General features: G+C 42.3%; 1 protein-coding gene across 1 annotated transcript; it reads right to left on the bottom strand.

The window, feature by feature from the left end:
* Nucleotides 1-290: 290 nt before the first annotated feature.
* On the bottom strand, nt 291-25,860 carry nipbla (NIPBL cohesin loading factor a). The gene is made up of 47 exons (XM_080852010.1): nt 25,692-25,860; nt 24,346-24,495; nt 24,098-24,263; nt 23,767-23,897; nt 23,401-23,509; nt 23,082-23,227; nt 22,675-22,730; nt 21,138-21,228; nt 19,955-20,200; nt 19,309-19,722; nt 18,632-18,769; nt 18,268-18,420; nt 17,961-18,032; nt 17,774-17,863; nt 17,492-17,592; nt 17,289-17,375; nt 16,466-16,697; nt 15,462-15,613; nt 15,198-15,278; nt 14,897-14,997; nt 14,639-14,762; nt 14,322-14,404; nt 14,096-14,228; nt 13,069-13,212; nt 12,648-12,734; nt 12,167-12,387; nt 10,529-10,631; nt 10,293-10,391; nt 9,989-10,135; nt 9,362-9,496; nt 8,918-9,016; nt 8,687-8,740; nt 8,450-8,558; nt 8,106-8,236; nt 7,812-7,952; nt 7,602-7,695; nt 7,294-7,448; nt 7,102-7,192; nt 5,440-5,613; nt 4,956-5,146; nt 4,690-4,797; nt 4,286-4,486; nt 3,608-3,754; nt 3,011-3,360; nt 2,503-2,677; nt 2,136-2,336; nt 291-1,842 (listed from the first exon to the last, which is right to left on the bottom strand). Exons 2-47 carry the CDS (start codon nt 24,407-24,409, stop codon nt 1,483-1,485), a joined length of 6,687 nt encoding a protein of 2,228 aa, XP_080708136.1. The 5' UTR covers nt 24,410-24,495; nt 25,692-25,860; the 3' UTR covers nt 291-1,482.
* Nucleotides 25,861-26,834: the final 974 nt, after the last annotated feature.

The following is a 26,834-nucleotide window of genomic DNA, read 5'->3' on the forward strand; positions in this document are numbered from 1 at the left end:
GACCTGACCATCTGCCACCTGGTGGTGGAACAACTCCAAAACCTTAAAGATTAAAAACGCAGCTTGAATTAATGACTGAAATGTTAATTGAAATAATAAATCATTATCATTTCACTCCAAGACAGGTCTGCTGCCAGACTTAAGAAGATACAGCATAATATGTTAAAAATAACACAATATTTACCTGGTCATTGTCAATACTTTTAAAATAGATTTGAAGGAAAAGACTGACATGAAAATTTATATTCACAGCACTGCGTATGAAAAGAATGAAGCAAGATAGGCGCCTGTTAAGTTACAATATTATTTTAATAGCTCTTTGCCAAAATCAATACAAGAGTTCAACTACGTGGCTAAAAAGAACTATCCTTCCATATAAAACCATTCCGATCATATTATCATAAGCTTAAATAAATGTCCTTGTTTTAAATATCAAACTAGCTGCAAAGAGAACACTGTCAACCTTCTACACTTCTGCTCACACGTTAAGACCTAGGGTATGTGAGGTAGGAGGTTTTCGGTTTTGATTTCCAACAGTTGGCAAATTAGTGTAGTACAAAAGCACTGTGTACTCCAGTAACGCGTAAGGGAGACAGATATGAAGAAGATCAAAGAGAAAAAGCACACGTTATTTTTATTGTCTATTTCCTTTTTTTTCTTCTTTAAACTGAGACAGTGTGCTGAATATATCCACTCCACCCATAGCTTACAGAGGCTGTTTTGCCCCCCCAGGGAAGCCAAAGCAAAAATAAACAATAATAACAAAAATACAAGTAAAAAAGTCATTGCAGTATGTAATCTGCCACAAGTGCTTGAATTTTTTTTTGTGTTTTTCTTTTTGTCTGTTTGCTTTTGATAACCAGAGAGACTAAATACAACAAAAGGTACATTTACAAAAGAAACCCTTTGAGTATCTCAAAGGTACTGCATGCCTAGGGTTTTGTCAATAAATTACATCAAAAAAGTATATCTCTGTTATAGTACAGCATAGACATACACAAAAAAATGGAACAGAAATGGAAGAGCTAAACTAATATAAAAGCCGTTCGGTGCTCTCTTACTCCAAAAGAACTTTGTGTCTCATTTTCGATAAGAATGTTAAGAAACTAATTTTTTCCCCCAATATTCACTTAATCTTTTTACACGTTTCATTACTTTTCAGATATATAAAGATTTTTTTTTTTGATGTGAAAACTTTTGTACACTCAAAGTAGAAATCAGACAGCTGCACAACAGCGAAGGAGCACCCAAACAATGTTTTCAAAACATTATTTTCCAGTGATACCTTAACCGCATCCTGGGATCACTTCTGTTTTTTTTCTTTCTTTCTTTTCTTTTAAATATATATTTATATATAAACAAAAATATGCACAGTATAAAGCAAGGATGCACCGTAACGCCGCTGGAGTAGTGTAGTGGGATTGTGGCCTCTGGGATTTGGCAGTTTTGTATGGAGATCAGGCCCAGGGGCCCAGGGGCCCACTAGCTGGAAGATGCCTTGGCCGCATAGAGCACACGCAGCGTCTGCGCTAATTTGTGGGTCAGCTTGTTGTTGGCCGTCAGGGGGAGTTTCTTGAAGATGATATCTGACTCCTTGATGGTATCCAGCCAAGGCACTAGTTTGCGTCCCTCGCGCCTCTTGGCCTCCGTCCAGGAGCTGTTGTAGGAGCCTGACATCCAGCGGATGTTGTAGCCACTGCTGGTCCTCTGCACCACACGGGCGAGCTGAGGCCGGTCCTTGTACTGTGGGCACAGGATGGCCACCACGTCAGCTGGCTCCACCGTTTCCGACATGTTACCCACTGCCTCACCGCTGTCCCCACCACGCTTCGCCTTCCTGGCCTGGAGATGGGGAAAAAGAGATAATGGACATATGAGGAAAGAGGTAAAAGAGAGGAGAGAAAGAGAGAGAGAGAGACAGAGATGGATTAGAGACAACTGAGACCACGCCATTCAAGATATACAAAACAGACATTTTCTGAAATATCCCAGGGATCAACAAGTATCAGTTTGTTAAACACTAAAGCAATCTTTTTGAGGCGTTGATTGCAACTGCATACATGTGTGTGTAAACAGGCCTTTCCAAGTAACGAATACTTCATAATGTCATATTGTATCTCTTAGCTGTTTCTTACCCCAGGTGTTTTATCCTCGGTGTCGCTGTCGTCCTCCTCTGTGTCGCCGGCATGATGGTTCCGGGGGCTGTGGGCCAGGGCTGCGCTGGGGCCGGATCCTCCGAGTAGGGCGCTGATGGCTTTGTTCCGAATGTTAGCACTTTGCTCTCCTTCTCCCTCCTCATCCTCATCTGGGTCCAGGTGCTCCATCAGCAACTTAAACTGAAGACAAGAGATGACAGGAGAAGATGAAAAAATGGTGAACATGATATGTGGTAAATATTTTGTGACCCAGCAGAGACTATATAGGAATTATACTACCACTCTAACACTCAAGAAAATGACATGAACTTGGCGGTCATCAGTACGTTAGGAAAGGGCAACCTACGTCAAGGTACTGTTGGACGATCTTCATCTTGAGGTCGTAAGTGATCTCAGCGTTTGCTATGTTTTTGGACAGGAACTCGAGGGTCTGGCGAGGGTTGAAGTGCACATTTTGCTTCCGATTGACAGCCTTGTCATATATCTTTGCTGACTCTGTAGGGGAGTACTTGAGGATTTTGCTGTGGAAGAGAGTTAGGCAAAATAATAGTACGTTATTCAGTGGCCCTTGAGGTGCAGTTAAATCTTTCAGTATCTTGTAAAAACTTGGGTTACTTTTTAATTTAAAATGGCACATGTTTAATGGTTATTATAACTACAAATTCAATTTCCTTATAGCCTGTGCTTTCACAGAACTATGTCAATACTGTTGCACACTTAAGCTTCTAATCTGCCTCTTCATTAAGCTTAAGCAAAACAAGCAACTTGGCTGATTATATGCTTATAGCCAGATTTGCAACCACATTATTCTACCATCAGGTTGGATCTTGTGTTGCTATGGTAAGGTAGCTCACCCGTCCGAGAAGCCGTAAAGAGCTTTGAGGTGCTGTTTGAGGACCAGCAACAGTAGGATGCCCTGCGAGGCGCGGGCGAAGTCCAACAGGGGTGCGGTGTCTTCAGGCAGCCTCTCCATCACCACGTTGATGTCCTCCAGTTCAGTGTCAGACTCTGACTCGGTGTCCGCCTTCTTCTCTGCGGGCATCGCCTGCTGCTGCTCTTCCGGAGGTTTCTGCTTTGTTCCCTCGTTGTCCACGTCGACGTCAGGGTTGTCCAGCTCCTCCTCGCTAACATCCACGTCCCACATGGCGCTGTTGGCTTGCTTCACCTTCTCCTTCTTGTCGGGATGACCAGGCCTCTGCAAGGACTGGAGATACAAAAAAAGCAGATGTCAGCCAAACACAAAAATTGGGATTTCTCATCCCAAGTAGAGGCTTCAATGTGAATGTGTCCAATTAAGACAACATCAAAGTCATGTGTATGAGAAAAAGATATGGAAAGTCATGGCAGGGAGTGACAGCATTATCCTTTGTGTGGAGACAGTTTTTGAGTGTATGTCTGAGAGTGAGAACTTGTGCATGTATAGTAAGTAGTGAACACGGACGAATGACCACCTCTTTGAAGGTCTGCAGCAGATTGCTCCCGGACACAGACAGCCTGATGTCGATGTGGTGCATGATGAAGAGCGGCTCTTCCTGGGACTGGAAGGGGAAGTAGGCCAGGTTGTCTGCTACAAACAGCAGCATGTTCACCTCCGCCTTCTGCACGACGGACAAAAACAGACTCACGTTAGGTTCACCTGAACAAACCTCGTCTTTGCACTTCAGCCATGTCTACCCTTCCTTGCCAGACAGTGGCGGGAATAGAGTTTGAGTGAACAGTGGGAATAGCTGGCTCCAGCCCTACACAAGCAGAGCAGATTTGGCTGATTAAGCTGTCATGAGAGTAGAGTAGAGAGAGCAGGTGTGCCTGACAGGGCCAAGAGCACACCCTGAACGACCGCACAGATTGAGGCCATGAGTTAGCCCTCGAAAACGTTGATTCTCAAACTCTCATGGCTGACTCTTGCAGTCATCTGTCAATTCCCTGTCTTTCCTTATTAAATCTGAGACAACTGAAAGAGTGCTGGGCTAGCAATGGTAGGGTAATGAGATACACTCCCAGGGAAATGACTTTCTTCACTGTGGTACATTTTTGGAAATGCATTTTGTAATAGCGGAGGGAGATCTTTGTCTCTGTTGGCCGATACCGTTCCCCTCTTACACACATCTGGAGTGAGAAGGCTAACTCACCGAGGTGTCGTCGAACAGGTTGAGCAGCGAGATGAGGAAAGCGCGGCGGTGCTGCCTGTTGCTGCGCACCATGGAGTAGAGCTGTGAGCACAGGGCGCTGATGGTCTCCTCCTGCCGGAAGCCCCTGATCATGCCCTTACGGTGCCCCATGATGGCCTCCTGCACCTGGTACGACATCTTCATCCCGGCCGCAGCCTTCATCTACAGGGGGAACGAGAGAGGGGGACAGGGTGATAAAAAAGCAACTCTGCATTATGATAGTTATGGAGATTCTTTGGATTGTTCCAATAAGCAACTTGTGTGAAAGGTGCTGGCTGAGCTCATGGATACAATAAAAATGTACTAAAAATACAATTACATGTGAGTTGGTCTTATGTTTCAGTGAACAGTGGACTGTGACTTACGTGAATGAATCCGGTGTACTTCTTGTCAATCTCCATCAGCTGCTGGTCTGCCTTGTTCCTCATAGTAGGCTCTGGGTCTGTTGCCATTGCAATCAGGTATGGAACGCACTACACATAAAGATAATATAAATATAATGAGATCGAGTTTTACCTGGCAGTTCTGTGTTCATCTCAGATATAAGCAGATATGCATGTGTAGTATGTGTGCACATTGTGATTAGATACAATGCACTGCCTTCCACTGCAATTCCACTGCAAATCCCTACCTGCACGGGGTGGATGAGACCTTGGTTGAGTGTGAGGGCGATGACGCTGAGGGCGAAGTGGCGCACATTGGACTGCGTGTGGAAGAAGGCCTCCAGCACCTGCTTCAGGTAGAGCTGAATGATGGAGCTGCTCAGTCCGGACGTCACGTCGCCCATCTCCTTCAGGTCCTCCTGCTTGGACAGCTTGTTCCCTGAGCAGAGAGGGACAGGCAAGTGGAAAGTGGTCATGGCTAAGGGTCTTCTCTATATTGTTTGCCCTTGCTCTAACAGAAGGTATGTGTTTTATGCAACATCAGAACTTGGGGAGGCCTAAACTTTCATAGGGTGGCAAGGGCTGCCAAATTGGTAGGTGGTGGAGGCTGCGGCATCGCCTACTTGATCATAGGCCAACTTCAGTATAAGTTTGTCTGATCTGAGGGAAGCATAACTTGCATATAAAACATCTGGCAACAGATGCCACAGGTGCGCTGGGTAAGAGACTCACATTCCCTGTCGGCCTCAAGCATGCGCGTGTCCTCCTCCTGCAGGTACATCTGCAGGTTCTTCAGCACCTGGATCTTCAGGTTCACCGAACACTTGATGTCCGACAGCAGACCATTGTAAAGCCGCTTCACCTCGGGGATAAACATCAGGCTGGGGTGCATGATGAGCAGATTCCCTGTTGGACCAGCAGAGCACAGGTCAGAAGGAGGAGGGTACAAATCAGATGAAGCTCTACAGAGATGAGCAGACACACACCTATAGTGGTGGACCTCTGTTTTGTTTAGCTTACATATTCCATGGGAGTATAAATACTGTATTTCTAATTTAGGAAACATATGTATAGCATATTTCTTAGTGAGAGAAGATATTCCTGCTTCACAGAACCACTGGCAACTTGCTGTGTCCAGTTAACGCTATCCAGTTCTTGACATTTATATAGCAATAGATGAGTGTCTTAAGTAGGGATGGGTATCGCTTGGGTTTTTTCCGATACCGGTGCTAAACCGATACTTTTAATACCGGTGCCTAAACGGTGCATTAACCGATACTTTTTTTTTTAAGCACAAAAGGATGATTGACTACATTAAAGAAAGGCTTTTTTTATTGCCAAGGCAATTATTTTCTTCAAATTGAACAATATATTAACTGTCTACTATTAATATAAATGCATACAAAACACTTGGCTTCAAACTACAGCTTCTTTTTAACTTCAAACTATGAACATTATATTAACTGTAAACAACAGTTTATAGTATACTTAAATAAATATAAATAAGTACAAAAAAAAACACACACTCTGTATACACTACAGCTTCAAACTTCTTTTGCAAAAATATAAGCATATTTGCCTTTAAAGTCAAAAATGTATTATTTTGTTTGCATTCATTTCATGAAATTTCACCATTTTCTGATTTGTTTATACCTATCTTTTCTATCTTGTTAAGTCTATAGTTAATCTTGTGACTTGAATACACTGAGTACAAGAAAATGTGCACTGCCACTTTAAGAGACAAGGATAAGTTTTGCTCTCATCTCCGATAATTTTTCAGTCTGCGCCGGTTGCTGATCTGCTGTTGACTCTTGCCTTCTCTCCCCTCTTTACACGCAATTGTTGTGCTGAATTTGCTGCACGTTGCGATGTTTGAATCTTTTAGTGCGAAATACAGCCACACTTTTGACCGTTTACCTTTCGGTATGATCTCTATTAAAAGGTTGATGGCTAGTTATGTTTGTGCTTGTTCTGTGAAATGCTGCCTGCTCTTCACTGTCATAAGACTGTTGCTATGAAAACACCAATGAGCGTGAGCAACACAGGACAAAGTTTACATTGGGAGCTGGGGCAGTTGTAATTAAATGTGCCCCACAAAATCTGCCTGGCAACAAAATACAAAATAATTCATACAGATCATACTTACGCCACCAACGTTACTGCTAGTTAGCTATCGCTAGTTTTCTAAGTTTTCAAGATTTAGCTGCATGATTTGTTGCTGTTATTTATTTCAATCGGCTCAGGCACCGAAAGGAGGCACCGAAATCTGCGTAACATTTCGGTCCGGGTAGGTACCGGTTGTATAGGAACCGGTGCCGTATTGGAATCGGTTCTCGGTACCCAACCCTAGTCTATGGATTTTGTCTCAAGGTCTGTTTAACATGAATTTCTTACCTAAGCCAATGATGGCTTTCACTTGCACCTCCTCATCCTCATGGGTTATGAAGTACAGAAGGAGCTCCAGAACCTTATCTTTGATAATGATCTAGAAAATATATATACAAAAAAAACAAAAATTTAGAAATGATGAAGAATCAAACAAACATCAACAGCGAAGGCAAGGACAGTCCCCCGACATTAACTCACTTGGCTGCTGCCCTTGAAGTGGTCCAGGTCAAAGTCGAAGTGGCGACACAGAGCGCCAACAGTAAAGAGGGAACGCATCAGGACTGGTCGCTTGGCATCCAGTACGGAGTGGTCGGAGCCCTCCTGGTGCTGAACCTTCAGTTTGGTCAGGACGCCTGCACCACAAAACATCACTTAGCAATTCTTCAATGGACATTTATCTCTGACAGAGGGCGAGTCTAAATTACAGTATCAGGAGCTTGTTCTTCAATCAATGACATACTGAAGGTCATATGGCATTAAATGTCAAACAGAGATGCTGAGCTCACCGTAGTATCGATTAAAGCAAGCCCAAACAAACTTGTAGTTGTGCGTCACTCTGTTGACTACAGAGCCAAGGCAGCTCACACAGTGTTGGACCACCTGAGGAATACATTTGAGAGCATTTAGAAACCAAACACAATGGAAGACTTGGACGTTTTGAAGTGGTGCCTTCTTGTAAGTAAGCTTCTTATTGTGAGGTTTAAAAGGAGACGCACCAGCATGCCGTATTTGATGATGAGCTTCATCAGATCCTCCTCAATGGTGGTCAGGTAGCTCTCGCTTGGATGCTCCATCAGAGGTACCACAAGCTCCAGGATCTTTGTCACATTGCAGATCACCATGAAGTCATTCTTCGACTGCAATTCACAACAAACATCATTAAGCATTACTTTACTGACAGGAAATTTGATGAATGTGGTATAACCAGACCTTAAATAGATAATTGATAACTGTAATAACATCCAGTGGTTTTAAAGCTAATGGGGTTCAGGAGTGAAGAGCTCTCTTACGTTGCATTTGGTGGTCATGTAGGGCTGCATAGTCATGGCATGTTTGACCAAGAAGTCGGCCTTGACTTTGCAGAACAGAAAGAGGGTAGTGATGCAGGACACCAGCCGTGTGGAGTTCACGCTTTTATGCTCTGCAGGAGACAAAAATGTGGTGTAAAGATGCCAGTGTTAGGATTCAAAAGCTTTGGCTAGACTGACTCCTTGAACAGGTAAGGCTGATGAGCTTTGACTTGGAAGCTAGCACTGCACTGTATTGCACTGATCTACAGCTACATTCATTCACATGTAGGGAGTACCACTAGAAAGGCGGTTGATACGCTGCCAATGTAGACAATGTAGCTTACCTGAGAGGGTTTCCTCATAGCGCAGCATGAAATCCACCAGACCGTCAATCAGCTGCACACAGGCTTTCCTGGTGGGCTTGTAGGAGGCATCCTCCTCAACCTTGAGCAGCTGAGACACAAGAAACAACAGAGACAACCGAGGTGTAGTTACTTACACACGTATTGCAAATAAAGCAGAGCCCACATCTCTTGTTTCCTAAAGTGAACCACATTACGTCTTTTTTCATGGACACTCACATTCTGTAGAAGCTGCTCAAACCAGTCGTAACCACTGTCTTGGCAAGCAGCAACCTGCAAGGGAGATTTCATTTTTGAAAGGTGTGATTTTTCAAACTATTTATTACAGACCTTCTACATATTGAAAATTACAGATAATTTGGGAATGAATGACAGCTCTGTGAGAGAAAACACACGTATCATGTCAACATGGATTGTTAGAGGAACCCAGCAAGTGCTGAGTACACTCACCACATCAGTGATGTTCAGAATCTTCCTGTTCATGGCTTCTTTGTCATTCCCTGGCGTTGGGGTGAACCACAGCTTTTGGAAGGTTTCATTCACCAGTTTCTGAGAGTTCAAAACAAACAAAAGTAGTGGTCAAATTTAGAAAAACCACGTGTCCCTTTTCAAAACAAAAACAAACCAATCTATCATCCTCCAAGTGGCATTTATGTTTATAACTTATTGGTGATCACCATGATGCCCTCTGCAGTTTTTAGACAAATAATAAATAAATCGTTCCTATCGTTGACGGATACAAAAATAAAGAACACATTTTTGAATATTTGAGTACAACTGTGTCTACACATGGCCATGTGTAATGTGTCATTTGGCTGTGCAAGAATTAAACATCAGCATAAAAAAAATTCACAGACAAGACTTGAGAAAAGGTGCTGTCCAACGTTAGGTTACCTTGATGCCCTCTTCGTCATTGACCCTGCGGATCATCTTCACACACATCTCAGTGACCTTGCTGAATGTGGGCTGCTCCAGGCAGATGTCTCTCAGGATCTTTATCACCCTCTTCCTCACACTGATGCCTGTGTCCTGTGAATAGCGAGCAGATGTGTTGCTTAATGTGTCGCATCACCTCTCCTCTAAAGAGCACTGGGCAGTACACCCAACTGAGGCACACAAAACTACTCTGTGGAATGCTCAACAAAGTAGCTCTGAGCTGCTAGTGATGGTAACATCATATGAATAAAAATGTTCATCAATATTCCCTGATTAATTAATGTTCACAATCTGTTGTATCCAAACTAGTTGTCCAACAGAGCAAACTGACTGTGAAATACACTCAGGTTCCAAAGTAAAAGCAATATTTAGATTTTAAGGTTTTACCCTCCATAGTAACAGTACCCATCTAATGCAGAATCATGAACACACTTTTATTCTTTTTTTCAACTGAGCTGCTAAGCTCTTTGCATTCACCCAGACTAGGGTGAATGAGTAAGTTAGTAAATGAGAAATGAGTACATTCTATCAACCTCTTGATGAGCATGTCATAGTACTCTGAGTAAATGAGTTATGAGTACATACTAGTATCCTCTTGATGAGCATGTCGTAGTACTGCTCTGTGAGCTGGGGGCGGCTCAACACGAAACGGCCAAGCAGCTCAACGGCAGCCTCCCGCACGCTGGTGGAAGAGTCCATCAGACGCCCATGAACCCCATTCTGCATGTCTTTCTGCAGGGGGATCAGAATATGACAGCGTGCATCTAAGTACAGACTTTCGTTATCAACGTTCAATATCATTTCCATTAAATAAATAATAAATATTTAATATAAACTATGTATGTATGTATGTAACTACAGAAATAAAGAAGCTAGAGAACTTGCTCACCCGCGCGAGTATGCTTGGGTCCACAGCCACCACCTCTGAGAGGCATTTCATGGCTTTAGTCCTGACGGCTATGGCACTCTCTCCCAGGACCCTCAGGATCTGAAGCACCAAAATCAAACAACCGTGTTGCTCATGTGGAAAAGATTGGCAAGGCAACCTGCACTACAGCCTCTCAGGAAAGGTTTTTAAAGGAGCAAATATATGACAGCATTGTCCAAAGCGTGACTTTTTCTCACCTGGGTCAAGTAGATGTCAAAGCTCTGTGCAAATGGCCTCATAGAGGCTAGGTAGCGCACAATCAAGCCAGCATCATCATAGTCCACAGTTTCTGAGTTCATTCTAGTGAGGAGAAGAAAGGGGAAACAAAAATCATGTACTCTTTCTGTTCACACTAAAGTTGTGATGTAAGAGCATTACTAACAACAGACCAGGTTCTCCTAGTTCAGCATAAATGGAAGACTAGGGATGCACCGATCCGATATTTGTATCGGTATCGGTACCGATATTGAAGGAATTTCTAGATCGGGTATCGGTGACAATGGGCCGATCCATATTTAAAAATAAAAAAAGGTTTTTTTAATTTTTATTTTTTTATGTTTATTTTTATGTATTTACATCGAGGCTTTGTTTAATTCATATCATGCTCCGGTATCATTGTTTTAAACGGACTGTTGTTATATTGAAACACGCACATTCAAAGATTTAGGGTGCCGCGATGGCAGACAATCCAGAGACCAGCCATAAAAAGCCTTCCCGCACGTTAACTGTATGAAAAACTCTCTGTTGATAGTGACGTTGCCTAGCAACGCTGTCTGCTCAGTTTAGTTTTCAGTGAATAGTGACAAGTTCAGTTCGTCGCCCATCAGTGGCAAAGTAGTTGTGCCTTATACATTTCCAATGCTTAAATCATCATTGTTCGACATGTATGTGAGGCATTGTGTGCGTACATAATGAATGTAAGGGGTTTCATGAAGTTACGACTGTGATAGGTAGAGTATTATGAGTGCAGGTTGCTATTAGTAGCAATTAGCATGCTAAGCTGAGATTTAGTTATTTTCTGATGTTGATTCGCTGTAATAAAGATGGGTTCATCCTGTTAAGATTTCGACTAGATGAGCTATGAATGAGATTCATGTTGCCTAGTGTAATGCCTAGTGTAATGTCCACAATTATATGTATGGAGTAATGTTAGTTGTGTAATTGTTATCGTGTAGCAATAACTCATGTTAAAGTAATTCAGTGCAGTCCCAATTCTCATTGCAGGCACACACATGTGTACGATCACATGCATCGTCATGTAATGGAAATTGATGAATGCACATTAAAGAGAGATAAAGAATACTGTTTTGGTAATTGTGGGTCTTTTAACAGACTAGAGCCAGCAAATACATTAACAGGTCACCATGCTGAGCCTCTACAATGTAACGTAAAAGTTGACGCTAGCGGATATATGATTGCTAACTAATAACACTAGCCCTAGTTAGAACGTACATTATTTGTGATTTTTTTTATCCTATGTTATGAATTGATAGTGATGACTAGACATGATGTTAAGTAGCAAATGAGCAAAAAATGCACCAAGATCTCATGTCATGCACTCCTCTTTTCTCCCTCTCGCACGTGTGGTCACACACATACACACAGAACTGGTAACTTTACCATACTTTCGCGCTGTTTTTCTATATCGGTATCGGATCGGTATCGGCCGATACTAAACCTCAGATATCGGTATCGGTGGTGAAAAAAGCGGATCGGTGCATCCCTATGGAAGACCACTGATGACCATTTACATTTTAACTCAAAAGATGTAATCACAGACTTCTTTTTTTGAATAAAAAAAGGACCAGTGTTCATTTCTCTATGGGATAAGGTACCTGAGTGTACTGTACTGGGCAGGAGTGGCCTTGATGAGCTTGCGCAGGAACTTCTTGTGGGCCTCTGCTCTCTGCATGATCTCCCCTGTGCTCTTGAGCTCCTTGGCGTGACGTCGACCCTCCGAGGCGTCCTCGTCCTTTTCCTGGCCCTTCTTCATCGCCTTCTCTGCCTCTGTGGTGGAGTCCCTGAACCACTGTGCTACGTAGAACTTGCGGGCAAACTGAAGAGCGAAAGGAAGAAAGCAGACATGTAGGAATAATACTAACTTTCAATGAGTACCAGCATGTTTATGGATACATGTGAACTTGCTGGCTTATGGAAGCAAGCATAGAAAACATTTCTTCAACTGCCCTCTTCAGACATGTAAGGCATGGTGTTTCTATGGAATTTCTCAGATTACCAGGTCTACCTAAAGTTGCCAAAGAAAGGAAAGCAAACATCCACAAAGATAGATAAAAATAATTATAGAAAATTACTCACAATCAGTGCAGGTGCAGTCTCTGCATTCTCTTCCAGATGATCCAACAGAGCCTTCTGGAGCTGTTGGATCTCATCATTACCTGAGGTCTGGAGAAAGAACAGGCAAACAGCAGAGATCAGCACAACTTAAAGGCAGAGCTCGGGACATGCGCTGAGAGAGAGAGCTGTCACTGTCAGACGAGGTGATTCATAAAGAGTGGAAATAAATTCAGACAAAATAAATACAGCAACACTTATGTTATTACCAGTGACACTTTTAATTAGTCATCACCAATTACCAGTTTCCCCCACGCAGGCACCCCCCAACTCTTAAACAAAATTCTCATGCAGGATTACACTTCGTGCTGCCTTGTGAAATAACTCCCCAGCAGTGAATGAACTTGTAGTTGAAGTGGGGGAGGGCCGCTGCTTTGGCCTGTACCTCTTTGAGGATGCGGTCTATGGTGCGCTGGTCCATGTTGCTGGTGATTGCGTCTTTGCGGAGCCTGGCAGCCACAGTGCCCAGATAGTCCAGCGAGGCCACCCTCAGAGCCATCTCCGTCTGCTTGTTGCTGAACTGGTGGACCTGAAACATGAATAGAGAATTAGGGCTATGACAGGCAGTGAGTAGCCTGGCCATTACCAGCCTGTGACTCCATTTCATTCCGTCTTTCAGTCTGGGCCAACCCAATGCATTTTGGTTTCCGAGATGGGCGGGTGCTTATCTTGAGGTTTAAAATCATTGGAGTTCCCTTAACCAATCAGCAACGTTTAGTAAGCATTCGGTAGATTAAACTCTTCCCAAAGCCAGTTGGGAGAAGAGCTACGACGTCCTTTCCAATCATAAAACTTACAAGAAAATACTCTTGTTCTCCTTTTAATTTTCTGATGTTCTCGAGAGTTGAGACAACTTTTCAGATAGCTTTTCGTGTCTTTTCCTCCAAGGCGAGTTTTGCGTCACAGCTCTGAACTGTTCGCTGATTGGTCCTACAAAATTTTGAGTCCTGGAGACGATTGTCAACGGGGTTAGGCCAGACTGAGTATGAGCTTGAAATCAATTCAGGCGGAAATACGTAGGCTGGTGTCACCAGGCTAGGCAGTGAGGGCTCTCATGAGGAATATGATGAAAGAAATGGTAAAGAACAAATGCAAGTGAAAGACAAGAGGAATACATTAAAAAAAGTGTGTGTGAATGAATTCATGAGTGAGTGTGTGTGTGTTTGTGTGTGTGTTTGTGTATGAGTGTTTGTGTTTGATGATGATGAGGGTTAGTGAGGCGACAGTGGTACAGGAGGTAGAGAAGTTGTTTAGTAATCAGAAGGCTAGTTCGATTCCCTGTTGAAGCGTCCTTGAGCAAGACACTGAACTCCTGATGTGCAGTGTGCCATCAGTGTAAATGTAAAATGTGTATACACATTTAACAAAAACAGCGTCTGCTAAATGACTAAATGTAAATTTGAGGAACAAACCAGTAGTCTCCCCAGCAGACTGAGTAGCAGCTCTGCTGCTGGCCACTCTGGCTTGTTGACGGTGGACAGGAGGTCCTGCACAAAGTTCTCAAACAGTGGTCGGTAGTCCTCCTCCCCCTGCTTGCTCCCACACCTTGAGAAGACATTACAGACAGGGGCATTAACCTCCACCATTTCCCCTAAAGAAATATCATACCAAACTAGTCAACAAAGAAACTGAACTGACTTTTTAAGGAACACAGAGAGAAAGTTCTGGGCCGTCCTCCTTGCTGTTTCATAGGAGTGGTTGATGAAAACATCCTCATCCATCTGTGGACACAAGAATAATCTTAACACCATTCACAAAAATGTAGCTATTTATAACCTGCCAGCAAATACCAACCTATGCTGAATTAACAATGAATCAAGACCAGATATCAGGTTCTATTTGCCAGCTATGCAAAAAACACACTGTGGTATACTACAGGTACACTATACTACCTTTGTTATCTCACTGATGTTTTAATGTGGAGCTACTGAACTAGTGACAGTGGGGGGCCTTACCCTACTATCCTCCAAGGCATACTGGTCAGAGGGCAGATGAACCACACAGTGAATGAGCTGCAGCACCAGGGCTGTCACCATCTGGATGTGCACCGACTCTCCGTCCGCATCGTTGCTGTTCAGCCTGTCAGCAGACATCCAGACATAGCTCTGCGTTAGTGCCTGACGGCCTAACCATCTGTTTACATCTACTGTGTAAAACAAACACTGTGGTAGATAAAAGGATCTGATGCAAGGCATGCTGTCAAGTGAGGTCACCTGAAGTTCCTCAGGCTGCGCTTGCTGGTGGGCAGTCTGGCCAGAGAGGTGAAGATCTCCTCCAGGATGAGCTGTCTGTGCTTCTCATAGCGAGAGAACACCTGAAAAGGCACGAGAACAAAGTCAGTGTGAGATGATGACAGCAGGATGACACACAGTATGTCTGCTGAAACATGTGGCTGCGGCTTTCAGCATAGCTCTGGAATCTGGAAGGGGTCATTTTGGCCTGTGTGAATGTTAACTGGGAGTGCAGCGTAACAGCTGTTTTCCTGAGCTTGTGTAGGCTGTGAGGGGAACTCACCACTGTCACTAGTTTGATGGCACACAGCTGCATCTCGCTGATGTTTTCCACAAAGAAGGGAGTGATGCCCATAGAGGACACCTGTCAGGAAGGAAGAGAACACGATCATTAAACAGACAGACCGGTGGTGACAAATCAAAGGAGGGAGAGAGAGTGAATGATGGAGAGTGACAGAGACACAAAGGGAGGAGACAGACAGACAGACAAAATGAAGATTAAAAAGAGACAGAGAGAGAGAAAGAGTGTGAATTCAGAAGCACATACCTGCAAGATAGTGGTGTCAGTCAATAGCTGGATATCAACCAGCTCAGCCATGCTGCTCACAACATCACAGACTTTGTTGTAGAGCATGATGATGACTCTCTGCTTGTTTGTCGAGCACCTTGCACGTTTGGCTCTGGAACTCAACAGACCTCCTGTGACCAACACAAAAAAGGTTCACAGTTTGTAGATGTATTTGAATGTCCTTCAAATGTGTGTGTGTGTGTGTATGTATGTGTCAGGGTTTCTATAAGCCGATAATAACAATTTTTTGCAAGGTAAACTGTTAAAATAATGCTAATGTATCCTTAAACAGGCCATTTGTTAAAATAAATAAATAACTGAACCATATCTCATTGTTAATATTTTACTTCATTGATTGATGCGAGTGAATGCAATGAATAGAAAATCTAATTTTGATTGTCAGTCACGTCATGGTTATTATCTAGTGAAATGTTTCTATTTCTACAAGAGCGCAATCTATCGGAAACAACATGGATCAATGGGCTTGTTTGAAAGCTTATAACGTAGCAACCTCAGCAACCTTAAGAAGGGTAAATAAGCGTATTCATTTCATCGGTCGAGTTTTGTTCGTAAAAATCACATTTTGTTGATACATTATTTAAATAAATAATTTATAGGATTTATCTTGCCTCGTAGTGCCATTGCATTAATAATCTTGAATGATGCATGTTATAACTTGCAGCAACTTGCAGGTTATAGCTTGCAGCTATGCAAGAAATAAAATGTCACCACGATTTAGCTAGCAAATGCATTTCTACGGTCATTTTGGTCTTGAAATACTTGAAACATGGTTTTTTGTGTGTTTGTGTTTGTGTGTGTGTGTATGTGTCTCTCTGTCTGTCTGTCACAAGAACTGTGAGGAAGTGCCACCAAAAGGAGTCCCAAGGCTGGAATACTCCTGATATAATTTCACCCCTACTCCATGTATACATGCCTGGAATTAGATGTAATGAACACCCTAGACGTGTGACGTGTCTTCTTACCTCCCTGAGGGTCCAGCCGGTACACAGGGTCGTACTGGGGGTAGAGCGTGTTCTGCAAGTGGAACTTGGTGTACTGCAATGTCCTCTCAATCACATCCTCGATGTAGACAGCCTTGGCCATGTGGGGCGACGTCATGATGTTGAGCGCTGTCAAGCATGCGTCAGCTGATTTGGTGACGCGCTCCATGATGAGCTCACGCCACATGTGTTCCTCCTCCTCTGTGTCATTCTCCTAGGCAAAAACAGACATGGATGGTCAGAAGATGCACGGTGATTGTAACGGATCAGAGGTGCCTTACTCCTCTGAATGTCTCCCTCTCCCTACTCCCATGACCATTACAACGTTCACAAACTCGACACAATATTAATTTAAAAATTGGTCCCACTTCTTATTTAATTTATTGATGCAAGTAATGCTCAGTGAATTAGTTAGTTATTAAACAAGTATATGTGGTGACAAGGACTACATGGTGTCTAGGTCACATACACATACAAATGTGTTATTTCATGAGAAGAACAGGTATCTGATGTCATTTTTGTATTATTACAGTATCATACCATTGTGGTACTGAGGATTTGGAACAGAAAAGTGACTACAATTTCCAAGACAGAAACCCTGATATATTATCCTGCACCGTCCCTCACAACTCTGGCAGCTAGTCATGGTCATTAGGTGGTCAACTACCATGGTAAACCAGGTGTGTCTAGTTAGGCTAAGAGCTTAATTCGGCAGGACGGTAGATCACCAATTTGGAGCTGGAATGTGAGACATTAGAAATATTATTGACAGTATTGACTGAGTGCGGTCTCGGCAAGAACTCACAGGGTTCATGTGGGTATTGAGATTCGACCCGTCCTGGATGTTCTTCTCCAAGATGCTCATCACTTTCACCAGTCTTTCAGATGGAATCTGACAATGGTCATCACAGAAAAAGTCAAATGACAGTACACAAATTCATTCATTTCTTAATAATTCAGTATCAAATTAATTCATATAAGTTTGTTGAGGCCTTGTGACATTGTTACCTTGCAGGTGATGCCCATGGCTTTAATCTTGGCTGACTCACTGGCCAACTCGCTCAGCTGTTGTTTACCCAGCAGCAGCTCTGGTGGAATTTCATCATCATCTGCCAAGCATGAAAAAAGGGGTGAAGTTATATATGAGACCTGTCTTAGAATTGTCAGAGGCTCAGACTCTACATGTGTGTAAAACAACACCGAGGTATATTCACCATACTCATAAATAATTAAAAGATGCTTCTTGAATGTATGGAGATACTGTAATGTGTAACAGGCTAAGGTATTCACCCTGAAGAGAGAAGTCAATGTCCTCCAGGTTTTCTAGAATGCTGTCCAGACTGGCAAGGAACCTCTTATATGTGGAGGAGTCCATCATTTCTGTGAAGACAACATGTTAACCCAATCTTCCAAATCAAGTACTATCCTCTAAAGACGTGATAGATATAGAGGAAAAAAATTAAAAAGGATTGGCTACCTTCTGGTGTGAGCTTAGGCTCATATGCCTTTCTTTTCTTCTGCTTCTCTTTTTTCTGGAGACTCCTTGCAACTGCAAATAGAAAATGAACACACCCAAGTTTAATCGTAGACCTGAAAACTGAATATGTTCTTAAATCAGCTCAAGATTCTCTTTCCATCAATAGTTATTGAATAGTTCCCACCATGTAACTGCAGCAACAACAGGTTCTCACAAAGACAAGTCACTGTGGCTCCTGAAATGAATGATCTACTGATATTATAGATTACACAAGATAGTAATTCTGCTGTCAAAAATATGTATTTACCATCACTCAGGCTGGGAGGTGGCGGTGATTCCCGGTCAGAGGCATCAGGGCTATGGTCTCCATAGCGACTGCGCGAGCTTGTGCCTCTCCTGGGCTCAGGCTCCTCATACGCCCAGGCTCTGTCTTTCTCCTTTTTCTGGCGCTTCCTCACAGCTGGAAACAAAAAAACTAACCTGTTAAGAAATCCCACTTCGAGACCACTCTCACAATGGTAAAATGTCATTCTTTCTTTTTCATGTAAAAATATAACTGTGTTTTAAATAGACTCATGACAAAGCAAATTTAAGATGGGTTTGTGGCCTTTGCTAAGACTGGCTACATAAAAATGAGATGTGACGTGTGTCACTGCAATGCTTCTACTTACAGTCTCGCTCAGTGTCGCTGTCGTCGCCGGAGCTGACCTCTGCATACTTGGGCCTGTCATTGGCTGTGCCTCGTCTGCGTTTGCCCAGCTTTATCCGATCACTGAGCAGCATGCTGGAGTCCATCTCTGCTTGCATTTCTGGGAGACGAAACATGCAAGGGTTTTAGTTGTGCCTACAATCAGGCCAACACCATTCAAAGCGAGTAAGGTGAAAGATGTTAAGATCCTCAGCAGAAGCAAATGTTATTGTTGTATTTGTAAGGGCCATTCAATGGCAAAATGCCATTTCAGTTAGAGCTTCAACAAGTCCACTGTCCCTTGTGGCCCAAGATTCCCTGTCTGGTAACTAACGAGCATTTACTGCAGCTGTGCCAAGTTGTGCAATAGTTAAACCTAGCAAAACTGAAAACAGATACACCCTGGGGACCAGTCCTCTGGGAGAATCCAAATCAACAAACACACTATTAATTCACTTAATACTCTGTAAAACAAAACACAGGTGCAACATAACCATCATGGGTGTTTTATGACCTCTGCAGAAAAAAACTTTCACTTATTGTTTTGTTTTTTTTATGTTTGGCAACCATTTCAACACTACCGAGTTTTACTTTGTTGTATACAACACTAAACTGCAAACTTTTAATGTTTGTGAGTGGCATCATAGTTCACGCTCATACCTCTGCTAGAGTGCTCTGAGTGCTGGAGGGGCTTGTGCGAGCCCCTGGAGCTCTTGTGTTTCTCCTTGATCAGCTTCTGCACCTCCTCATGGGAGAGCTTCTGCAGCACCACCACGGGTGCGGAGCCCTTGCCAACGTCCTTCTGCTGCCCCTGTTGGTCCTCTTTCCTGTTTCTGTCCCCTTCCGGAATGTTCCTCTGTGACCCTGACCGCCGGAGCCTGCTTGAGCTTGAGACTCCTGGGCCCTGCTGGGACTGCTCCTGCCACCTCTGGGCATCCGAGTGGGAGTGCTGCAGAGGGGTGCTGTGATCCGCTAAGCCAGCCTCCTGAGGGGCCATTTGGGGGCCAGGGTGGTTCTCCACTGCTCCAGGGTCCTGAGGGTGAGGGTCCGGTTTCCGCTTTTTAAGCGGCTTGTCTGAAAAGAGAAGGTAGCCAAATCACATAAACTGCGAGAACAAATAGCTTAAATGCAATGTCTACACAAAACATTATTCCTATTTATTTTAATTGACCATTCACTTCCACAACTAGCTTTAAAACATGTTGTTTAAAAGATGCCTACTCAAGATTTTACTGGCAAATAAAGCACAGCTAAAATGACAAAGGAAGGATGGGTCATTTGTACACTTATACACAATAACACCAACCTTTTTCCTGCACTGGCTCCCCTGGCATGAGACCCTGCCCTGCCTTGCCTGCATTGAACGGCAGCTTGTCTTCTGAGGTCATGAAGTCATAGGTGGCAGCCTTATCCGCTTGCCTGCGTTCACCTTGGGCCACCTTGCCTCTCTTCTGCTTGTGGTCGGGGGAGTTGAGCAGAAGGTCGGGTAAGCTGTCTTGAGGTGAGGAGTATGGCGGAGGTGACTGCATTATAAGTGGCGGGTGGGAGGCAGCTGAATCAGAAAGACAAAGAGGGGAGCAATGTGACTACATCTGTGGATCACACAGTATCTTAAAGAGTAATCCAATAATTTTGTCAATGAATATGTAATGGGGACCCTTGTCTGTGCAGAGTTACAAGTTACAAGTTACCAGTCTCTTATTGTCAGATGCACAAAAATTACTCAGGATCAGACTGGGCACTGAAATTCTTAGAACAAGGCACCGTATTACAACCTACCATAACATAACATAACCTAACATAGTATAACATAACATAACATAACATGACATACACTCTGTACAAGTACTCTGAACATAATTTAAACGTAATAAAGGCAGTGGGGTGAAAAGCATACTTAGATTAGATTCATCTTTACTCTGTTATTACAATTCCTTGCAACTATTGTGAGGGTCGCCAACTGTCCCATAGTAGCCGGGACTTCCCGTTTATTGACTGCTAGAAAACTCTGTAATCACCAGACAACACTCCAACAGATCCTACAGTAGTAGCACATCATGTGCTGACATCCAGCTGTCATCCAATCACAGGCCCTCTCATATGTGCATCAGGTATACACATGCAAATGCACCCATTCTTGCATGTGCAACTATGGAAAAATCGGTAAAAGAGAAAAGACTGCGCAGTGGGAAGCAGAAATTATGTGGGTTAAGCCAGTCAACAGTGACTTGACGAAACCCTTATGTACATTATTCTTATAGCCCAACTATAAGCTTCCACAAACATGCACAAGATGGCCACGCTAGCTAAAGGTGCAAGCAATATCAGTGCATTCTTCAAGGCATCTACTGCGGAAAATGACGAATGTTTTTTTTTGCTGTAAAGGTTGAAACTACACATACACATTTTTTGCTTTTCCAATTGAACAAGAATATGATTACACACTGTATATTCACACAACGTTGGGAATTGTGCCAATGTTTCCTCACCTTTGGGAATTCCATCTCTGTCTGTGGGTGAGCACACCGCCTGTGGTGACCTTAGAGGAAGTGAAGCGTTTCTCAAGGACTGGTCCCTCTCCTGGAAATATCCAATAAAAGACAACTAAGCAACAACACAGTTTGGGATGAAAATTCACAATACACGTTTCAACATGCTCCTTTCAGTTTTTTTTTTAAACAAAACTCTCTGGGGTATATATCATGGGTGCTACGACTGTGAGTATGTCTAGCATGGCCAGAATGTGATTGTCATGATCTCTGACAAGACATCACATATCATGGTCGGTGTCTGCCACTCATCATGTGACATTACCAGCTGGATGGCCAGTTTTTTTTTTTAACAAGAGATAAGGTAATGTTCTCAATGGAGATCCACTACTCCATGGAAAGTCAAGAAAATGATATTCGAGAACCTGGAATTAACGTTATCTATAGAACTACTTGTAACTTACCCATCATTTCCTCAGAATATGCTATCGTAACGCGACCTATTATCCCGCGGGCCACCAAAAAATCCGCTTAACACATATGTTTTTATCAATATAAATACGGTTTAATGAGTCAACCTTACATATTTCAGAAGTGACAGGTGTGTAGACAATGCACGAAGTCTTGTTTGACTCTCAGCAGGAACATTTCTGACCGTTTTTTCCAATTTGTTTTGTACAGTCGCGAAATGGCAACAAAGTTGGCGACGACCTATTATCCCGCATTGATTTAAAATGCCGTTGGAAATAAAGCTCAACAAGAAAAAGAGTTTACACCGAACGTCGCGAAATCATAATTCTATCTAAGTCAGCATAAATGATTAACGTTAGATGTTAAAACGTTCACTTTAGCTTTTCCACATTATAAATTATAACCTGTAGTTGGTTGATAAATAACATTTTCGTCTTGGTTGAAACTCATTGAAGACCAAGCTGACTAACCATGTTAGTTGGCTGGCTGGTTAACGTAACAAAACGTTTTTAACATGCTGACGTTAGCTGGTTATATAATTTAACGTTAGTCGAGTTAGCTGAATAACAGTTATGATAACCAACTATGCTAGCTGTTGCTAACGTCAGACAGGCTAAATCAAGTTATATTGATGCTGAAAAAGTGACAACTGATGCGTCTATGTACCTGTTGATATTGCAGTTAAATAGGTCAATCCATTAAGAGCTCTATATACCGTTTCGTAAGAGGTCAGATAACTTCCCACTGATATTAAGTCTGACTGAATAATTTTGGAATGCTCAAATTTCCCGAAGTCCACAATTTTAACGGTTTAGGCACACGCGCATTCGACAGTACTTGAAGTTGGAAACGTAAGAACACCTGTCAGCCTAATTGGGATATTAATTTTTTTAAATCCTTATCTCACAGTTTTCCGATAATGAACATAAACCCTTGTTGGTCATTTTCAATGAAAACTCAGCTGAATAAACAGACAATTCCATAAAACATAAGTGAAGCCTTATATGATTTGACAGTAAGGAAACTACAGTAACGTCCACACTGTGAGTGTAAAATGTACAAATACCTGATTTTCATGAATGTTCCTCATGCCACCAGGGATTGTGGGGCTCAGTACAGACCCTGTAAGGCGAGCATTACAACACACATTCAGTCAACTATAAGGAGCTGTCTAAAACATCAAAATGAATTTGAAAGTGACAAAAAGCCCACAAAAATGATCCAGTACATACTATTGAGACATTATAACACCTTATTTAATTTAAAATGAAACCAATAGCGTGTTCAATTGTGGAATCCTGTTTGCTAACAACTCTTGTAAAAGGTATATAAATGAAGAGACATGACATTCAGTTACATACATATAAACACATGTAAACAAGAAAACACTTTAAAAAATCTGCTTAAGAAACAAAGTCTCAGATATCTTTTATCCGATCTGAAAAGATGTTTATTATGGAAATGAGCTCTCACCTTGCTGCATCTGTTGCTGCTGATTATAGCTGGGTGGATGAGGGTACTGCATGTATGGGGCCGGGCTCTGAGGTGTGTAAGGGCTGGACACGTGGCTGTTCTGGGGAAACCTGCTGCCAGGACCCGTCTGCTGGGGGACAAACCCACTACAAACACAAATTAATGGTAATGTAAGAAATACCGTCCTGGACAAGGAACCATGATACTGACTACAATTTTTAAGAATGTAACATCCTGTCTTGTCTATTACTCGATAACAACAGTGTTGAACCTACTGCACTAGGGTGGATACAGTCTCAGGCTATATTTTGACACTCACCTAGTTGGGCTCTGAGCCATGGAAGCAGGCTGGTAATTTGATGGAGCTGGGCTGTTCTGCATGGCATTTTGGGTTACATTATATTGTGGTGTCATAGGCTGCCTTGTGCCTGTAAATAACAAAAACATCAAACCTATATTAGCACAATGCACTCATTTTGTCCTATTTTTCTAAAGATTCTGTATTGCCTTTAAAGCTTTTAAGCGGGCCTCTAGACACATGTTTTTATTTGGAATTCCTGTTGGTGTAAGGAGACTTTATTATTATACATTACATTATTATTATATCATTATTATACATTACATTCTTATTATATTATAATGTGTTTAGCTTTTACAAAATGTAGCCACAGTAAGTGTCACTTGCCATCCTGAGTCCCATATTGAATTGGCATATTTTTTTCCCTGAAGATATTGGGGCTCCTAGACAGAACAATCTGCAGCAGGACTGGCATGTCACCTTCCAGATCATCTCTGCCTAGGTTGTTCTTCAGTTCTCTGTTGGGTACACAGTATGATTCATGTGTGTGTGTGTGTGTGAATTATGACTTGACACACAGACAATTAGTTAAGTACTTTTTACCATTAGCTAACCATGCTTTGTTTTAAACACTAGGAACAGGGATTCATTCATTTAAACAAAATTGCCTGTTAGCTTCTCACAGTATGATACCCTGAAGGGAACTGGAGACACTCACATGTGTTCAGTGGACACCTGGCTGAGACTCTGGGACAGCTGAGCCACCAGATTCTCATCTTGGCAAGCCAGAAGACAGCTGACCTCCTCAGCGATGCTGCCATTGTACAGTAAGCTCTTAGTGGTGGTAGCAGGGTGAGGGGAGGGCAGAGGCAGTTGGTTCAACACTGCAAGGAAAAAGGGAGAGATGTGAAACTACCAAATATCAAAACCAAAACATTTCACTCTTATTAATTAGCTTATACTTACAGTCTGTGAGACTGGTGATTCCTGCTACAGTGGTGATGGGGACATGGGGCGTATCCCCATTCATACTGGAGACAGGGTTAGGTAATTGTGTTGATGCACAGATTGCTCAGTGTTCACAGCTCTCCGGCCTCTTGTCACATGACAGTGGGTCTTCATTAAGTTGAGAAGTTGATTGAGAAAATAAGCAGACAAATGTTAGTTATTTTGTCATTAGTTTAACTTGCACAACAACATGCATAACGCATAAAAGACATACTGTACTCTGAGGTTAAATATATTTAAGGTAATATATGTTATCACACTAAAAACATAAAGAAAAAGCATCTAAATCTCATAGCTCCGTCCATCGTCCATTATTACAATTTCAGTGTTCATATTTCCGTAAATCTACCGAGGATGTACAAGGAGGAAATTGAAATTGGCTGACTTACTATAACCATAGCAAACTAAGCAAATGTATTAGGTATTAAACGGGTCAAATTAGATGTTCGACGAAAACAAGTAACAAATTGCTCTCACTGTATGATTGATGAAAGAATAAGATGCTGAGACGTTATTAACTGTAACGTCAGGTTTTTCAGCACAACAGAGGAAAGGGTACTTGGTAGTTTGCTAACTGCCTTGTAACATCCAGGTGCTGGTTTGACTAGCTATAACGTCAGCTAGTTGACCATCCTTGCTAACTAGTTATCGCTAGCAACCTAGCTACAATCGTTAGTTCTGTGCTTGGTAGGTCAATACATTAAGTCCGCTAGTAAACACATAGATGTCTAAAGTTAACGTTATATGGCTTCAATATCAGATTCCTAAATTGTGTGCGAATCATAACTTGTTAGGAGAACATTGCCTAGCTTAGGTTAGCTTGCTAGCTAATCACTGTAGAAGACGTTAGCTAATGTTTTAGCTACTGCTTTGAATCAACTTCTGCACAGAAAGCCAGTCAACGTTAGATAGCTAGCTAACGTTAAAGAACAAACACAAAGCTAGCTAGCTACGTTAGCTTAATTGCAAGTACCCATATCTGAAATTTGGAAGGCGTTGGCAATGGCCCAGTGTGCAGTTTGTGCACGTTAATGTGAACGCATAAAAAGCATAACAAGGTGTGCTCTCCGTTTATTCAAAGCTGGTAGAACCAAAGGATAAATTAAAACAGAGTTGACTAGCACGTAGCGTAACCAGGCAGCTTCACTATGAGGATAATGTATTTGAGCTAGGTTGACCACCGTTTCGCCAGTTTACGTTTTTTCTTAAGAAAAGCCGCCACAACTACATTTGCTACACTTAAAGCAACTTTAACAGCAAGCGTAAACAAACGGCTCGTTTCTAAGAGATGTAGCTATCATTACCCAGAGGCCTCCACTTCTCACGATGACTTCTTGGAATCCTCGGACTCAAAACAAGACAATCACCGCACGCATACGCCTCTCAGCGGGGAAATTGCCACATAGTCAGCCCGTCCATGATCGTTAAATGTACAGTTTATCTTAAAGATTCTTGGAGATGCAACGGTATGTATAAAAATAGCAAAGATGGTTGCAAATTACTTAAGAGTCGCAACAACTATGTGCATGCAGTTATATTTACCTGTAGTTGGGTAACGAGAATGCTAGATAATCAAAGATGGGCTCAGCTCTGGAGTGGTGTGGTCTTTGGCTCCCCCTCCTGGATATAATGTATAAAAACCAAAACATTGCGACGTGGGATGGTCGACAGCCGAGCTATCAGAACATGCACTGGACAAGTCCCTATAGGGCTAGGTTAAAGGCTTTGACCCAATAATGTATGAATATAGTATCTTCCTTTTCAGAAGTATGTTACGTATATATGTCACAATGTTGGCCTTATACGTCTCCTACTACTCTCTTCCCACCAACCTTTAATGACTTGTGGATGTAATTATACAACATTTGACAACCTTATTCAACAGCATATACAGTACATATTCAAAATGAACAAATAGCTACAGTATATTGTCCAAAGGAATGCTTTAATTATATCAATACTAAAGACAAGGACCAGACATGTAAAAGATGGGCTTTTATTTTCTGTACAATTTCAACAACACCTCTTCACCAATTGTGAAAAAGGTTTGCAAGTAGGCTTAAATTCAGCCGAACCATTGTGGTTCACATCAAGTTTATTACAAGTGGAAAGCAAAAGTCCACATTTTTCTCTCTCTCCCTTAGTCTGTACCTACAGGAAATGTCAGCCTCAGTTCAAGGCATTTAATAGAACATTTGTTAGCTCTCTAGAAATAAATGTTAAAAAGCAATTACTGACAAGCCACATACAGTCACATGTACTTGTATTGCAAACTGTTTTAGAGATCGATGTAGCTTGACATCTGACATGCACATATCCTGTGTGTTATAACGCCTTATTTGTCATGAAAATTCACTGTTCCTCTAATTCTTTTTTATTTCTATGTTCTACTCAAGGCACATTATGACCCTTACATACTTTAAACAGGTTTATCTCATTTTCCCTTT

The sequence above is a fragment of the Sprattus sprattus genome (genome assembly GCF_963457725.1).
Source record: "Sprattus sprattus genome assembly, chromosome: 15".
Lineage (NCBI taxonomy): Eukaryota > Metazoa > Chordata > Actinopteri > Clupeiformes > Clupeidae > Sprattus > Sprattus sprattus.

Coding starts and splice junctions, on each gene's coding strand:
- nipbla (XM_080852010.1), bottom strand. CDS start 24,409: ATGAATGGGGATACGCCCCATGTCCCCATCACCACTGTAGCAGGAATC. Junction 17,593..17,773: donor CATTGACTTCTCTCTTCAGG/GTGAATACCTTA, acceptor CATGCTTGGCAG/ATGATGATGAAATTCCACCA. Junction 12,735..13,068: donor TAGACCGCATCCTCAAAGAG/GTACAGGCCAAA, acceptor TTCTTTCTCCAG/ACCTCAGGTAATGATGAGAT.